At 41.4% G+C, this 16,798-nt stretch overlaps 1 protein-coding gene across 7 annotated transcripts in view; it reads left to right on the top strand.

Annotated features, from left to right (window-relative positions):
• UTP18 (UTP18 small subunit processome component) overlaps positions 1-16,798 on the top strand; it is a gene marked incomplete at its 5' end in the record, with an annotated part of 41,091 nt that overhangs the window by 8,345 nt on the left and 15,948 nt on the right. For 4 of the 7 annotated variants that reach the window (XM_082704619.1, XM_082704621.1, XM_082704617.1 and 1 more), the window contains 7 exons: positions 2,380-2,436; positions 3,727-3,815; positions 5,910-6,035; positions 6,330-6,504; positions 11,172-11,272; positions 11,723-11,813; positions 14,985-15,108. In XM_082704619.1, coding sequence (XP_082560745.1) covers positions 2,380-2,436; positions 3,727-3,815; positions 5,910-6,035; positions 6,330-6,504; positions 11,172-11,272; positions 11,723-11,813; positions 14,985-15,108 — 763 coding nt within the window. The remainder of the gene's footprint in view (positions 1-2,379; positions 2,437-3,726; positions 3,816-5,909; positions 6,036-6,329; positions 6,505-11,171; positions 11,273-11,722; positions 11,814-14,984; positions 15,109-16,798) is intronic. The other 3 variants (XM_082704618.1, XM_082704620.1, XM_082704623.1) reach the window with 1 other exon arrangement.

The raw sequence follows: 16,798 nt of genomic DNA, 5'->3' as shown, positions 1-16,798 counted from the left end.
TCAAGTACAAGGAGCCCATTTAAAGAACCAGTTGTTTTCTGCAATTCTGTTAGAAAACCCAATCTGTTACTAAGTCAAAATTTACCTTCTGGTTTCCAGCCAGATGCTTTTAGAGGTGGGAGGAATCTTAGTGATACAGCCTGAATTTATCCACTGCAGGAATCTTTCTCTACAGCATCTGTTAGATGGTAATTCAGCCTCTGCTTAAACACATCAAATAATGCTGTTTACTGGACTGGTTTTCCCTCTTCTCTGTTTCTAAAGGACTAATTGTTAGAATTTTTTTCCATTTTCAAGCTTTACCTCCATACACTCTGTAGTCCTACCGTTTAAAAGTATACAGTTTTAAAAAAACTAAAAACAGTGTGCAGTTTATTTTACTTCTTGTTTCATGTAAAACTCTGTTGTTGAAGAAATATCTTTCCAGGTTTGTTTTTTTAACAAGTTTAACATCCCTGATCCTTTAACCTTTTTTTACATATATGATTTTAACCTCCTTAGTTACCAGTTTGCCCTCCTCAATGAAGTATAATTTTACTATCCATTTTAGAATGCTGCATTTGTAGGCCATTTTATTTTATTTATTTATTTTTAAAGATTTTACTTGTTTTGAGAGAGAACATGAGCAGGGGCAGTGGGGGACAGAGGGAGAGTGGCAGACTCCCCACTGAGCGGGGAGACCAACACGGACGGGGCTCTGTCTCAGGGCACTGGGATCATGATCTGAGTTGAAGGTAGACATTTAATCAACTGAGCTACCCAGGTGCCCCTTCATGGAACGTTTGGATCTATGTAATTAATAGGTAAGGTTATGTTGGCTGTTGAAACAGAAAACCTTCCATGTCCCAGTGGATTAATCCAATAGAAGTTATTTTTTTCATGCATGTAAAAATTGTGGTGAGGAGGGGTTGGTGTGCTTTAGGCACCCAAGAGATTCTGCCTGCTTCATGCTGGATTTTTCAAAGTTTCCTGAGGTTGACATCCAGGTGGCTTATTGGGGAAGAGTGAGTGGCTCACCCAAAAGAGACTTTTATTGGCCTGTCCTGGGAGTGGTACATGGACTTTTGACTTAGATTTTATTGGCCAGAGCTCAGTCACAAGGCCACGTTAACTTCATGGACTCCCAGGAAATGAAGTTTGTCTTTGTATTCATTAGAAAAAGGAAATGGATTAGGTCACTTATTAGCCAGTCAGCTACCATCAGGATATCCTGGTCTACTACCTAGGACCAGGGAGCGAGGTTCAAAAAGATAAAAGTGACTTGTTCAAGGTGTACTTCTTATTGGCACAGTGCTGACCAAACCCTAGCTTTACATGTTATCTTTATTGGTAAATATTTTGCACAGTATCTTTAAAAGGGAAATACTCCCCACTTTAAACATAATTAGAATACTGTCATCATAGGCCTTTGGAAATTAACAATAATTCCTTAATATGATGGATTCTTTTATTATTGCTATTTTGTTCATTTATCTCCTCCCCCTCACTCCCCAACCTTTGATCCTTCTAGCTTGCTTTGTATTCTGCCTGGTCTTCACAGTGCTTTTGAATATAGTGTGATGTCTTTTTTTTTTTTTTTTTTTTTTTTTTTTAAAGATTTTATTTATTTATTTGACAGAGAGAGATCACAGTAGGTAGAGAGGCAGGCAGAGAGAGGGGAAGGGAAGGAAGCAGGCTCCCTGCTGAGCAGAGAGCCCGATGCGGGACTCGATCCCAGGACCCTGAGATCACGACCTGAGCCGAAGGCAGCGGCTTAACCCACTGAGCCACCCAGGCGCCCCATGTGATGTCTTTTTTAAGTTCTGGAAAATCTCACTAATTTTCTTCAAATACTGTTTCTGTTCAGTCTTCCTTTTCTTCTGGAACACCAGTTGGTGTGCGTTGAATGTTTTATTTATTCTTTTAAATGTATTTTGTGTTCTTTTCTGCATTTTTGATCCTTTTTGCTTTCTGTAGTATAGGCTGGATATTTTTTCTGATCCTTTTTCCAGACTACTAATTGTCTCTCTAGCTAATTTTTATATGCTGTTAAAAACACCACTGGGATTTTAATTTTAACTCCTGTAGTTTTCAGTTCTAGAATTAACATATGGTTCTTTTTTTAGTAGTATAGTTCTCTGGTTCAGTATCTGAATATTCATTATTCTTGAAAATATTAAACATAGTACTTTAAAAGCTTAAGTCTGAAAAACACAGTTATTTAGATCTCCTATGAAAATTGTTTGTTATTCCTTAGGTTTTTCAATCAAGTTACCTTACCTTGTCATTATTAACCTAGTTATATTTCATTGGGTGCTGAGCACAGTATATAAAAAATAGTGCTGCTTAATAAGAGAACAAGGATATCTTTCTCCAGAGAATTTGTACATTTGTTTCTAGGTAGTCGCTGGGTAAGGGGCACTATAGTCCCACAGCATCTTACTCAAGTGAGAGATGGTAAGGATTCAAAGCTGGGTTTCAGTTTATGGAGGATTTTCTTTTCTTTTTCTTTTTTAAAAAAATTTATTTGACAGAGAAAGCACAAGTAGGTAGAGTGGCAAGCAGAGGGAGAGGGAGAAGCAGGGGCTTGATCCCGGGACCCTGGGATCATGACTTGAGCCAGAAGGCAGACACTTAACTGTCTGAGCCATCCAGGTGCCCCTGTGGAGGATTTTCCTATAATTCTTACAATTTTTTGATTTCACCCTTAATCCTTGGTGTAGACTTCTGTGGCTCTAATTAGAAGCCTGATGGTTTACCAGACCCCCTTAAGAATCTTAGAGGGCTTTTAGTGCTGGCTTTTACCCTCTTCTTCCTGCGGGTGTTTTATTTATTTCATTAATTAGTTAATTTTAAAAGATTTTATTTATTTACTTATTTTTTTTTTAAAGATTTTATTTATTTAATGACAGAGAGAGAGATCACAAACAGGCAGAGAGCCAGGCAAAGAGAGAGGAGGAAGCAGGCTCCTTGCTGAGCAGAGAGCCTGACGAGGGGCTCGATCCCAGGACCCTGAGACCATGACCTGAGCCGAAGGCAGTGGCTTAACCCACTGAGCCACCCAGGCGCCCCAAAGATTTTATTTATTTGACAGAGAGAGAGTACAAGCAGGGGGAGTGGCTCCCTGCTGAGCAAGGAGCCTAGTTTGGGGCCCGATCCCATGATTCTGGGATCATGACCTGAGCTGAAGGCAGATACTTAACCATTGAGCCACCCAGATGTCCCCCATGTGGGTGTTTTAAAAATGTTGCTTAGCTTCTTGGCTCTCTTTACTAGAATCCTCAGGAGAAAAGAAGCCCTGTTAGCTCTCTTTGAAGTTCTGATACACACGTTTGCTGATCTTGGTCTCTCAGTCAACTAGAAGTGCTAGTCCTTGTTCATGTGGGTTAAGCCAGATCTGCTGTCCACCTTATTGCCAATTTTGCCATAATTATGAATTGTTCTTTTTAAATTAAATACTGACTTCAACTTTTATTTTTTTCATCCTGTTTTAGTCATTGTCTGTGAATGTATATCTTTCATTCCAGAGTCAAGCTTGTATTTAACCATATATATTGGACTCTGTGTCATTTTCCCCTCCCTTTCAAATTTAGTTTGTTTTACTTTTACCAATTGCAGTTGAAATAAAGTGATTGAGATTGGCGGCTGGAATGGGGGAGTTGAAGTTTGAAATATAGAGATGTTTGGGGAAGGGAATGGCCATCTCGTTGATTCTAAAACTCAGCCTTGTGGGTTTGTTTGACTTAGGTGAAAGTGAAGAGGATGAAGATGATTTGTTGCAAAGGACTGGGAATTTCATATCTACATCAGCTTCTCTTCCTAAAGGAATCTTAAAGGTGAGAGTCAGCCAAGTTAGGCCCCTCCAGCTGACTACCTCTGACATCCAGTGTGTGGGTTTGTGTTCTCTGTGGGATTAAACATGTTGCTGTCATTTATTACTCTTCTGCAGAAATGATCAAGAAGATTAAATTATGTTCCCAGGGATCTTTTACCAATTGTTTGATTTCTCCTTTTGCGTTTTCCTGCGTTTCCTTGGGCACTAGCCTGGTTCATGCTGCCATTCTTTGTTAGCTCATGCACTGCAGTCACTTGGTGACTTGGAAGTGGGTGTCTCCCACTTCCACTCTCCTCTTCCTGTTCTTCATTAGTAGTAGCCAGGAGGGGCTTCTAAAACATCAGGTCATGTCACTTTTCATTGCTTTTTGAAAACTTTTGAATTCTTTATCATGGTCTCCACTGCTCTTTATAATCTGGTGTCTGCGTGTATCTGAGCTTCGTCCCAGAAGTTTCCCCTTTGTTTCTGACCCAGGTTCCCTCAGGCCTTCTTTTTGTTTCTTGAGCACAACGAGTCCTTTCTTGCCTCTGAGCTTTTGCTCTTGCTTCTGCCTGTCTGTCCTTCAAGCACTGCTCATGGCCAAACCTGTCCGTACCCTTCAGCTCAGACGACACTTAGGAAGGTTATTCCTGGCTCTCTTGTCTAAAGTGGTCTGCACTAGTGAGACTTGTTCATTGTGGTAATAAGTACCTGCCCAGCCCAGTGCTTCAGTTAGATATCTGTTACAGATCTCTGACAGATATTTTTCTCCATTATAAAATGGTAGCATCCTTTAGATGGGGGAGGGAACCCTATTAGGGCAGATTACTAGGAGACAGAGTGATTGTGTTTCCTCCACCTTATGAAGACAGTTCAGTCAGCTCTTCGTAGGGTAGATTCACATCCACAGATAATGCAGTTATTGTAAGAATCTAAGTTCGTTTCTTATAAACAAAACATACACCTAGTACTCTGTTTTTTCCTTTGAGTTTTTTTTTTTTTTTTTTAAGATTTTATTTATTTATTTGACAGAGATCACATGTAGGCAGAGAGGCAGGCGGGGGGGGGGGGGGAGCAGGCTCCCTGTTGAGCAGAAAGCCCGATATGGGGCTCGATCCCAGGACCCTGAGATCATGACCTGAGTGGAAGCTAGAGGCTTAACCCACTGAGCCACCCAGGCGCCCCTGAGTTTTTTTTTCTTTTTTTAAGATTTTATTTGTTTATTTGAGAGAGAGACAGTGAGAGAGAGCCTGAGAGGAGAGAAGGTCAGAGGGAGAAGCAGACTCCCTGTGGAGCTGGGAGCCCAATGCGGGACTCGATCCCGGGACCCCAGGATCATGACCTGAGCCGAAGGCAGTTGCTTAACCAACTGAGCCACCCAGGTGCCCTATAATTGAGTTTTTAATGGAGAGAGAGCAACCTGTAAAAACTAGGAAATAACTGAAAATAGCCTAATGCATGATGTATGAGGTCATCATTGTTTTAAGCTAGGAATCATGTATTTTGAGAGGAGAACATAGCTGTCCATGCCAACCACAGAACCATGGGGACCATTACAGAGTGCCTTTTATTTTGTGCCATGAATGCAAAAATGCTAGAGTAGCAATTTTATGTAAAATATGCTTAAAGTCAGTCTCCTAATCTGTATGGTATATCCTAGGAAATGACTGTCCTGGTCCCCCCAAGACCTTAACTATTTCATCCCCTTGTTAGAAAGATGGTAAAAATGGATTATTATTTAGTAAAATGACTTGCTAGTTGGTAGTAGAGCTGTGGTCTTGTGGTTACCATACCAGTGTACTTCCTTCTCAGCATAAGCTATGTTGAATTGTCTTTCCTTCATGCTTTAAAGAAAAGAATGTTGGGGCTCCTGGGTGGCTCAGTTATGCATCTGCCCTCGGCTCAGGTCATGATTCCAGGAGCCTGGGATGAAGCCCTGAATCTGGGCTCTCTGGTCTACGGGGAATCTGCTTTTCCATCTGCCTCTGCCTGCTGCTCTGCCTGCTTGTACGTGCTGTCTCTCTCTTCCTGTCAAATAAATAAATAAAATCTTCAAAAAAAAAAAAGAATGTTAACTCATTTGAATTGATAGAGTTGTCACTGTCTTTTTCCACAGGTTAAGAATTGTCTCCATGCTAACGCGGAACGTCCTACCACGGCTCGGATCTCATCCGTGCAGTTCCATCCTTGTGCGCAAGTTGTAATGGTTGCCGCGCGAGATAATGCCGTGTCGCTGTTTCAGGTGTGTATTTTTATTTATTTATTTATTTGACTGAGATCACAAGTAGGCAGAGAGGCAGGCAGAGAGAGAGAGGAGGGGAAGCAGGCCTCCTGCTGAGCAGAGAGCCCGATGCGGGGCTTGATTCTAGGGCCCTGGGATCACGACCTGAGCCCAAGGCAGAGGCCCCAAGCCACTGAGCCACCCAGGCACCCTGTGCTGTGCATTTTTTAAATGGAAACTCGTGGTGAGAAGTACTTACTCACAGGATACAGTCTATGGAAATAACCAAAAGGAATGTTTTGCCTCTCCTTATAGGTTGATGGAAAAACAAATCCTAAAATCCAGAGCATCTATTTGGAGAAGTTTCCAATATTTAAGGCCTGTTTTAGTGCTACTGGAGAAGAGGTTTTAGCCACGAGCATCCACAGCAAGGTTCTTTATGTCTATGATATGCTGGCTGGAAAGCTAATTCCTGTGCATCAAGTGAGAGGTAAGGTTTCTATCAAACATGCCGCCCATCACCCCTCTGCCCTGTCAGCCCCACAGCTGAGTTCATTTAACAGTGTTTATGACCACTTTTCCCCCACATGATTCTTAAAAATAAGAATCTTTTTAGTTTTAGTATTCAGAAAATGTCACTGTGTTGAGATGATACATTTGAATGAAAATAGTAAACTTTTTATTGAGCATTTCTGGGAAAACTGGAATTTGGGAATCTGTATCTCCCTGAGCAGAAAAGCAGTTGCAAACACAAGGCTGTAAGATTGGCAGGTGATACTGCAGAAAGAGCCTGGGAGCTAGAAGACCCGAGTCCCAAGTCCTCAGACAGAGTATCTCCCCTCTCTAGTCTTCTGGAGATTTGGATTCTCTCTCGTCCTTCTGGTGTCTGTTATAATAGATATTTGGTTTATGTTTAAAGGAAATAAAGCACTGCTTTTGGAGATCATAATGTATTTTCAAGACTGCTTAAGAAAATGTTTTATTATTTGAAAATTTATCTTCCTCTGCCTTCCCCATTCTTCTCCCGCATGCCCCTCCTCGCATCACCGCAAAATCCAGTGACACCTTCAGGAACCCTCTGTGGACCAAAGCCCTGTGGTGGGTTGGCTGGGTTAGCGCTATACGCCCTGGGAGGCGTTGATAACAGTGCTGTGGCTCCCTGGCAGTCTCCCTGTTAAACTGGGTATATGTTTGGGGCTGTAAAGGAAAGGGGTAGCTCTGTACAGCCTTTTTTCTGCTAATGGTTCAAAGTGAACAAGTTCAGCTTCAGAAACATTTATGGGGTTTATCATCAGTGTTTCCAGTCTTCTGCTTCTTGTGTTTCCTGTCAACTTCGGTGACCTTTTCCGAGTGGATTTGTAGTTTAAGTGTGCTTTACGGCAGGGCCTCTCAGACATTACTGTGCACAGGAGCCCCCTGGGGATCTGGCTCAAGTGCAGAATGTGCTTCTATAGGTCTGAGGGGGCCGGATTCTGCATTTCTCACAAGTTCGTGGGTGAGGCTGGTGTTGCTGGTCTGTGGACCTCACTGAGTTGAAGAGCCTGAAACAGTTTCCCCTGAAACGCAGAAAACAGTATGTAGTTGTTAACTGTTTTCACATGTTATTCCACTAATGAAAAGGAGTGGGCGCCTTATATCCTCTTGGGAGAAGCAGATCCCTGGGGTTGGTGAAGATAGTCAGTGATGTTGATGGTGGATCTGCAGGTACGCCGGAGTATGCGTCTGATCGCTACCTTCTAAGATGTGGCATTTATCTCACCCTCTTTGCTCTTTCCTCAACGAGCATAGCTTGGCAGTAATGATGATAGTGCTAAAGTAAATGTATTTTTTTGTGTGGGGTTGGTTGTTGAACGCTATTTTCAATTTCATTATGAAACACTCTAACTCAAAATTAATTAAGGACATTGGTTAGAATATGCAAACTTATACATTTGTAAACTCTTTGTCTTAAATGTAAGTTTGAAAAATGAGGAGTACAGAATTGATGCATTCTGAAGAATTCTGAATTGGTGGTTTTTCTCATTAACCCATTGGGGTTCATAATGGGGTCTATGGATTTTCAACATTCTCTGATAGAATTTAGAGGCCAATGAAGTCATATGGGAAAAACATTACATCTCTATTTTCACCAACATAGAACTGAAGTTTAGCATGTCCTTTGGTTATAAAAGTTTTTTTTTTTTTTTAAAGATTTTATTTATTTATTTGACAGAGATCACAAAGTATGCAGAGAGGCAGGCAGAGAGAGAGAGGAGGAGGAAGCAGGCTCCCTGCTGAGCAGAGAGTCCGACGTGGGGCTTGATCCCAGGACCCTGCGATCATGACCTGAGCCGAAGCCAGAGGCTTTCACCCACTGAGCCACTCAGGCACCCCTGGTTATAAAAGTTTTTGAACAGCCACAGACTGACACATGAAAAGGTTGGGAACCCCAGATTACTAATTGAGACTCCAGAAGCAATTTCTGCTGCATCATTTAGAAGGACAAGTCATAAGAGAGATACCTTGTTCTAGGTAAACACATGAGGAATTTGACCATTTGGGAATAAAATTAGTTGGTTAGGCTGCCATTTTGCTTATAGGTCTTATGGTTTGGTAATATCTGAGCTTCAGCTTTCTATAAAGTCGAGGGTCCTAAATATTAAAAGAGATCATTTTTAATTTTTTTAGTTTTATTTTCTAGTTTTTATTTTGATTCCAGTTAGTTAGCATACAGTGTTTTGTTAGTTTCAGGTGTACAGTATAATGATTCAACAATTCTGGTGCTCATCACAAGGGCCCTCCTTCATCCCCATCACCTCGTTCACCCATCCCCCCACCCCTCAACTCTCCTTCCCTCTAGTTTGTTCAAAAGAGGTAATTGAGCGCTCATGGCACTTGGTGGGGGCTGCTCCCACAGTAAAAGCAGCGTAGGGTCTATCCCAGCACAGCAAATCCACTTGCCGTCTTGGGGAACCTGGCATTGTTGTAATAAAATTGTCCATTCTTTTTCTTTTTTTTCTTTCTTTTCTCTCTCTTTTTTAAAAAATATTTATTTATTTGACAGAGAGATCATAAATAGGCAGAGAGAGAGGCAGGCAGATGGGGCGGGGTGGGGGGTGTTGGGAAGCAGGCTCCCTGCTGAACAGAGAGCCTGATGCGGGGCTCGATCCCAGGATCCTGAGATCATGACCTGAGCTGAAGGCAGAGGCTTAACCCACTGAGCCACCCAGGCACCCCAGCCATTCTTTTTCTTACCACTTGCTCTGTAGTTGACCTAAAAATGTCATTCACAGATTTACAGAAAGATTTATATCTGACATCTTCAAAGCATAGTATCTTCTTTTTCAAGGTCATATGTTTTGTCTGGTTCCTATTTTGGAAGGTTCAGCGTTTGTAAAAAGCAATTACAATATTGATATTAGTGTTTATTATTTTTTGCGAGGTTAAAAGCAAAATTGTATACATATTACTGGTATTCTGTAAGTTTTGGATGAAAATGCGGTGGTTTTTTCATTTACTTTCTATATCAACTGCCTGTCTTTATTTGCTGCAAGTCTTGTATTTCCTTGTGGAAGACACTCTCCTCTCCTGAATTCCCTCAGAACAACAGGATTCCTTAGGCTACAAGCAGGAGGTCTTCGAGCCACCTGTGCCAGAGAGCAGGCTTGATGTAACGAGGCCTCTGGCTGTTGTCTCTGTTGTTGCCACACTGGGTCTGTGTGCACAGCGTGAGGGTACTCTTCCCTGCTGCTCTGACAATCCCTGCACAGTCTGTAGCCCTCCATGGCTGTGGGGATCCCCAGCTGTAGGCCTCTGAGTTCTCTCTTGCATTCCTCCTGTCCAGTTCTGTGTCAGTAGGGTTAAGTTGGGGGTGGGGTGTGGTTTCTGGCTGCAGCCCCACACTTCGAGATCTAGCCTCCCTTCCCTGCTTCATCATGTGATGGGATTTTCCTTATGCGTGGAGCTGTTTCTGTATATTGTAGTCAAAGCGAAAGGCTTGCCCAGAAAGGGGGATGAAAATTACCCTAGAGAGGAGTAGGTTCAGATTGTACCCCATTAGCTGGAAATACGTGTCTGGATTGAGTTCCCTCCAGAGACCTAGGGTATAGTCTTTGTGGGCAGCACTTGAGTGGGAGGCCCGGTTTGTAGGATTGTGAACCATCTGGATGAAAACTGTTTGTAGGATGGAGGCGGTCTGTGGCAGCCTTAGCCAGCATTTTCCTGTAGGGGAACAAGGATTTCTCACTAGAGTTTTCTCAGTTTATTTATTCTGATGAATGTTTTAACTTAGCAACTTAAATATTTTTTGAAATAATTTTTTTTGACCAAGCAGTACATTCATGTGGTGCAAAAATCCAATACATACAAAAGGGTGAAGAGGGAAAACTTGACTCTGCTCCATTTCCCTGGCTACCTGCTTCCCTTCTCTACAGGGGGCCAGTGGTATCTATTCCTTCAGCACCCTTTCTCTCAGGCAGTTTCATAATGAGTAAGTTTCCTCACTAAGCAGTCCTGATGGAAGGAGTTTCCTGCATGGTCAGTATGAGCCTTTTAGGGATGGAAAAGGAATGTGTCCTTTGGGAAGTAAGTAAATTGACTGGTTTATATTCTTAGGTCATGTGATTAGGTTGCATGAGTCACATTTTGGGAAACTAATCAGCTCTTGAATATACTGACATTTTGTGGGTATTTTTTTTCTTTTTTTCCTTTTTGGATCCATGAAGTTAAGACTAGACTCCTTCATCATTGGGTGTTTAGTTGGTGGCCAGCAACTAGTCTGTACATATTACTATGTTTTAGCTGTTTCTGATGGCCGTGCATTTCCCTCCTGGTAATGAACTTTGTGACAAAGAAGTATAATTTATCCTTTTAGTTAATTACAGATGTCACCATTCACATTTGGAAAATTAGTTGGTATGTTTACTGTTCAGAGAGCTGAATCTTTGGCCACAGTTCAGATGGTGACTGTTAACCAAGACAGGTAAAGGAAGCACTTGGTAATGACCTTATACTTGGGTCATACTCAGTGATGCATAGGGTCAGACTTATTCAGAGTCTGAGCCTACTTTTGGTTTAGTTTGAGGCAGTTAGATATTTTAAAAGAAATTCTCCATTGCCAGTGAAAGATAACATCACTGAAAATCATATTAATCTTTATTAATTTGTCTCTTCTCTCAGGTTTGAAAGAGAAGATAGTGAGGAGCTTCGAAGTGTCTCCAGATGGGTCCTTCTTGCTGATAAATGGTGTTGCTGGATATCTTCATTTGCTGTCAATGAAGGTCAACCATTAATAGTGGCTGCTTGTTCTTTCAGGATAAGACATGAGTGTAGGGATAGTCTTTTTTTTTTCTTTAAAGATTTTTATTTATTTATTTGACAGAGATCACAAGTAAGCAGAGAAGCAGGCAGAGAGAGCGAGAGGAGGAAGCAGGCTCCCTGCTGAGCAGAGAGTCCGATGCAGGGCTCAATCCCAGGACCCTGGGATCATGACCCCAGTCAAAGGCAGAGGCTTTAACCCACTGAGCCACCCAGGCACCCCAGGGTAGGGATAGTCTTGAACGAAATCTGCATCTGAGTGGAGGGGCACAGTCGGACTTGGGGAGAACTTGTGAGTATAGGGACAACGTTTAGTAGGTGCTACAGACCAGAACTAGATTGTTTTTATTCCCAGTGTGATTCTTCCATGCACCTGCTAAAAATTGGATAAGTAATATTTGTTATTCTTTCAGACCAAAGAACTGATTGGTAGCATGAAAATTAATGGAAGGGTTGCAGCATCCACGTTCTCTTCAGATAGCAAGAAACTATACGCCTCTTCAGGTGGGTTAATGACGTGATCACCTAAAGCTTTTTTTTTTTAAAAGATTTTATTTATTTATTTATTTGTCAGAGAGACAGAGAGAGAGATAGAGAGAAGCATAAGCATGCAGAGTGGCCAGCAGAGAAGGAGAAAGAAGCAGGCTTCCTGCTGAGCAAGGAGCCTGATGTGGGGCTTGATCCCCCCATGACCTGAGCCGAAGGCAACGGCTTAACCAACTGAACCACCCAGGCATCCCTCACCTAAAGCTTTTTAAAAGCTTTGGATGTGTTCACATTTCAGATTTAACCAAAAACAGTGTTTGAGTTTAGATTTCTTTGTGTTAGAAAGTAATTTTTATTTTTAGATTTTTGTCATTGCCTTTTGCCATCTTATTTACTAACTAGTAATAGTGAAGAGCTAACCATTTAACCATGTTACCATGTATGGGGAAAAGACCGGAAGAAAATGGTTATTTAAACGATGATTCATGCTCAGTCTTTCCTTTTGAAAGTCACCTTTTTCTTTTAGCAGTACCTTTTCACTTGGATAGTGTTTGGAATGTTCTTCGTTATTGACTGAAAACAATTCGGGTTTCACTCTCTGACATTCCTGTGGTGCAGTAGAAGAGCTTTCACCCCTGACAGTCTCTAATCTGGCACTTTTTTGCTCTCTTGCCTTTCTGATTGTCCTGTGCCTTCTTGGGCTGTTAGTCTCTTTCCTGTAGGGTCTTGGGACCATTGTAATCTCCGTATAGCTCACGATGGTCGGTAGTGGGAGACATCAAAGTGGTTCTGCCTGTGACTACTATTGTCCAGTCTCTGTGGGGCTCTTGGGCAGAATTTTTGCTATACCTCAGCTAGCAGCACTTGAAAATATATAGCGTTAGTTTTTTTTCTTAGGTATAACAGACATATAACATATTAGGTGTACAACATTCAGTATTGGTGTATATTAAAAATGACCACCACGATAAGTCTGTTTCAATCTTCTGTCACTACTCATAATTAGGATTTTTTTTCTTGTGATGAGAACTTTTAAGATCTACTCTCTTAGCAACTTTCAGATGTGCACTATTTTATTAGTAACTGTGGTTGCCATGTTGTACATTGTCTCTGTGACTTATTTTATAACTGGATTAAAAAGTTGTGTATGTGTTTTTTTTTAAAGATTTATTTATTTTAGAGAGTGCACGAGTGGGGGGGAGGGGCCGAGGAGGGGAGAGAGAGAGAGAGAGAGGAACTTCCCTCCTGAGTAGGGAGCCAGCCATGGGGCTTGATCCCAGGACCCTGAGATCATGACCTGAGCCGAAACCAAGAGTTGGATACTTAACTGGTTCAGAGTCAGAGTCCTGTGTTCCAAATGAAATGGCTCTCGGATCCTGGGAGGGTCAGAGTGGGAGAGAAGAGATATGGAGGGTCAGAGATACTAAAATTTCTGTATGAACTAGATGCAAATGTAAAATATTTACAGATTTGGTCATTACTGTGGAGGTCTTATTTTCCCTAATAAAGGTCCTAAAAGCATAGGGAAGAGTAACCCAAAGTCTGGCTTTGGTAACATCTAGATGACCTTCCCACGGTTGATCCCTTTTCTTCCCATTTTAGTCTGTTCCCAGCTGGGCTGAGAGTAAAACTAAAATGTCCTCTTTTATTGTAACATTACTGTACAGACAGATGCAAAGATTTTCAAATTTGACCCTGTTCAGTTTTTTCAAATATATTTTACTACAACTTAATCTACACCCTCATGCCAGCTAATCTTTGTCAAGGAAATAGTTGAAATAGTGAGCTTAATTGAATTCTCATTGGGAGGATAAAAATATAGAAAAGCGAACTTTAGGGGTGCCTGGGTGGCTCAGTTCATTGGGTGACCGACTATTGGTTTCGGCTCAGTCATGATCTCAGGGTCCTGGGGTCAAGTCCTGCATCAGCTCACACTCAGCTTGGAATCTGCTTGTTCCTCTCCTTTTGACACCGCCCCTCCCCCGCAATAAGTAAATAAATAAATAAAATCTTAGAAAAGTGAACCAGAGTGTAATATCCACAGAAAAGGCAGAGATGAAATGGGTGCGTGAGGAACACCTTTGTGGTGAGTGTAGGGTCATTAAGAAATCTTTAAATGGGCGTGTGAGGAAGAGTGATCATCAGTATCATGGGCCTGTAGAGGAGAGAAAAAAGAATGAGGGCGAATTTTGGCAATAGTCATCTCTTTCTTTTCTTTTGTAAGTTTATATTTTTTTAGTAATCTCTTTACCCAGTGTGGGGCTCGAACTCATGACACCCGAGATTAAGAGTTGCATGCTTTTCTGACTGAGCCAGCCAGGCTCCCCGATGGTCTTTACTGTCATGAAAGTATTCATGTTCCCTTCACATTCAACATACTCCTCAGTCTTACACACATTTTCCCTTCTCTAAACTGTTTGTGCTTATTGGTCACAGCTGACATTTATTACTTTTTTAAAGATCTATTTATTTAATTGAGAGAGAGAATGCGTGCACTTGAGAGGGGGGCGAGGGGAGGGAGGGGAGAGGGAGGGAGAAAATCCCAAGCAGACTCCCCTCTGAGCACAGAGCCCAGAGCAGGGCTCCATTCCACAACCCTGAGATCATGACCTGAGCTGAAATCAAGAGTTGGAGACTCAACCGACTGTGCCACCCAGGGGCCCCTCACAGTTGGCATTTATTATTGTTTAAATTACTTGATAGTAGGTAAGTGGTATGTATCTTAAATTATAATTCCCTTGTGGTCTGGATCCCTTCATTCTCCCTTCATCATGACTACCATCATCAATTTGGTGTCAGTATCTTGGCCTCATGTGGAGGGGCTCTAGTGCCTGTTGATGGAGGTTGGAACTTACTATGGTGGGTATTTTGTTTTTTTGTTTTTTCAGATTTTCTCCGAATAATTCATCTGAGTGAAATGTAAAAGATTTTTTTGGAAGTTCAACTCAAGCCAAGAGTTTGTGATTTTCACTCTAAACTAAAAGATACTGTTTATTAACTACTGATTAGTGTGCAGTTTTCTACATATGGGAATGTTTACCAGAAATATTTTTAGGCAAGTTTTCTACATCTAGGACTTTTTATTTGTAGTCACTTCTAGTATTAAAAAGGGGCTAAGAATGGTAAGTTCACTTGGCATTCAAGTTTAAAACAAAATTAACCAAACCCTTTCTTGGCTCTTTCATGCAGGCGATGGGGAAGTTTATGTTTGGGATGTGAACTCTAGAAAATGCCTTAACAGATTTGTTGATGAAGGCAGTTTATATGGATTAAGCATTGCCACATCTAGGAATGGACAGTATGTGGCTTGTGGGTAAGTATAAAGAGGTTTCTGTGACCTTAATCATGTGCTAGTGAGAAAATGCTAAAGAATCAGATATACTAGGGGCATTTGGGTGCCTTAGTTAAGCATCCGACTCTTGATTTTTGGCTTAGGTCATGGTCTCAGGGTCATGAGATCGAGCCGCACATTAGGCTCTGTGCTAGGCATGGAGTCTGCTTAACATTCTTCCTCTCCCTGTGCTCTTCTCTTCGGTCGTACTCTCTTTCTAAAAGACATACCTAAGTAAAATTAAAAAAAAAAAAAAAGAAATATACTAAATAGTGCCCAAGTAGTTCTGTGTATAAACTCTTCAGTAATAGAGAGTCAGTACACCCAGGTGTTTTGCATTTTATCATCTTAATGCAATGTTTAATAATGTTAATGGTGGCATATGAGCACTTTTGACAAGGAAATACAGGACTGCCTTATGTCATTATATTTTTTCCTTATATTTGGCATATTCATTTGATCACATCAAGTTTTCTTATTGGTGTTTTGGCTTCTTGCCATTGACAAGGAAGCAGAATAACTTAAGCCTTAGGTTTAAGTTTTAAAGGTACTTAAGCAGTTTTTCTTTGGTTAGTGGTACAAATCAAACATAGGTTCCTTAGAAATACTGTTCATTAGTATTGTGGAAACTTTGAAAATATTATCTGGAACATGTTACTGTGTTACCACTGGAAGAAAATGGTTATTACACTGGGGGGAAGATGGCTCTGAGACTTACCTGGATTTCTGAATTATCTTACCGACCAAATCACTTACCAATCCCTGTAGCTTTAGAGCTTCCAACAGTGGATTTTTATGACTTTCTTAGACTAGACACAACTTCAGTCGAATCTTCCTATTTGAGAGATGCCATCTGGAAGCACAGCATAGTCCCCACTCTTTCTTCACTCCCTCCTTCAAGGTTAAAATTGGGGCAAATCCTCATAAACATCCCCACCACCATTTGAAAATTGGTCACCTCCTACCTTTGGGGTATGGGGGAAGGGATAGTAGGACCAGGCTGTGGAGCTTAGAGATCAGGTCAAAACCAAGGCCTTGACAAAGGCCCCTTTCTGTCCTGTGTTCCCCCTAGTCAACATACCTGCTACAGACCTGGAGGGAGGAATATCTTGAGGAGGAGTGGGGGAGCCCAGCGTTTGCCCAGAGTGTGTGCACTGTGGCAGCAGCCCATGGTTGGCAGAACTTTTGGCACTAAGGCTCCTTTATTTTTTTATTTTTTGTTTTGTTTTGTGGGTTTTTTTCCCCCCCCTCTGGAACTAAAACTCCTTTAAGATGAGGACTGGTTTGAAACTAATTTTAAGCAAAAATTGCCCCCAAATGACCTTCATTTAAATTTGTGAAGTTAGTCTTTTTCTGATCCTTTGTCTCTCTTTTTTGAATTATTTTTATTATTTTAGTCAAAAAGGAAAGAATCTAATACTAGTTTAAATTCATTTGATTTTAATTGTGCTCAGTGTAATGGAATTCTGGTTCTGATGTGCTTGGTCAAATTATTAGTTTTTTATTGTTATACCTGTAGAGAAAGGCCTTAACCTTGTTAGAGGAATTTCTGAGGTTATTAGGGAGGTGGGGAACAGTTACTGGTAGTACAGAAGCTAGGGGCAGGAGAAGCTGAACCCCACTGGGCTGGCTGGCGTTCTTTTCCCTTCTTCCTCATTCTTCCATCTCTGCC

This window comes from Mustela nivalis (assembly GCF_964662115.1).
Source record: "Mustela nivalis genome assembly, chromosome: 17".
In the NCBI taxonomy this organism is placed as follows: domain Eukaryota; kingdom Metazoa; phylum Chordata; class Mammalia; order Carnivora; family Mustelidae; genus Mustela; species Mustela nivalis.
Note: the sequence above shows the minus strand (reverse complement) of the source record. Positions and strands in the feature narration are given on the sequence as shown.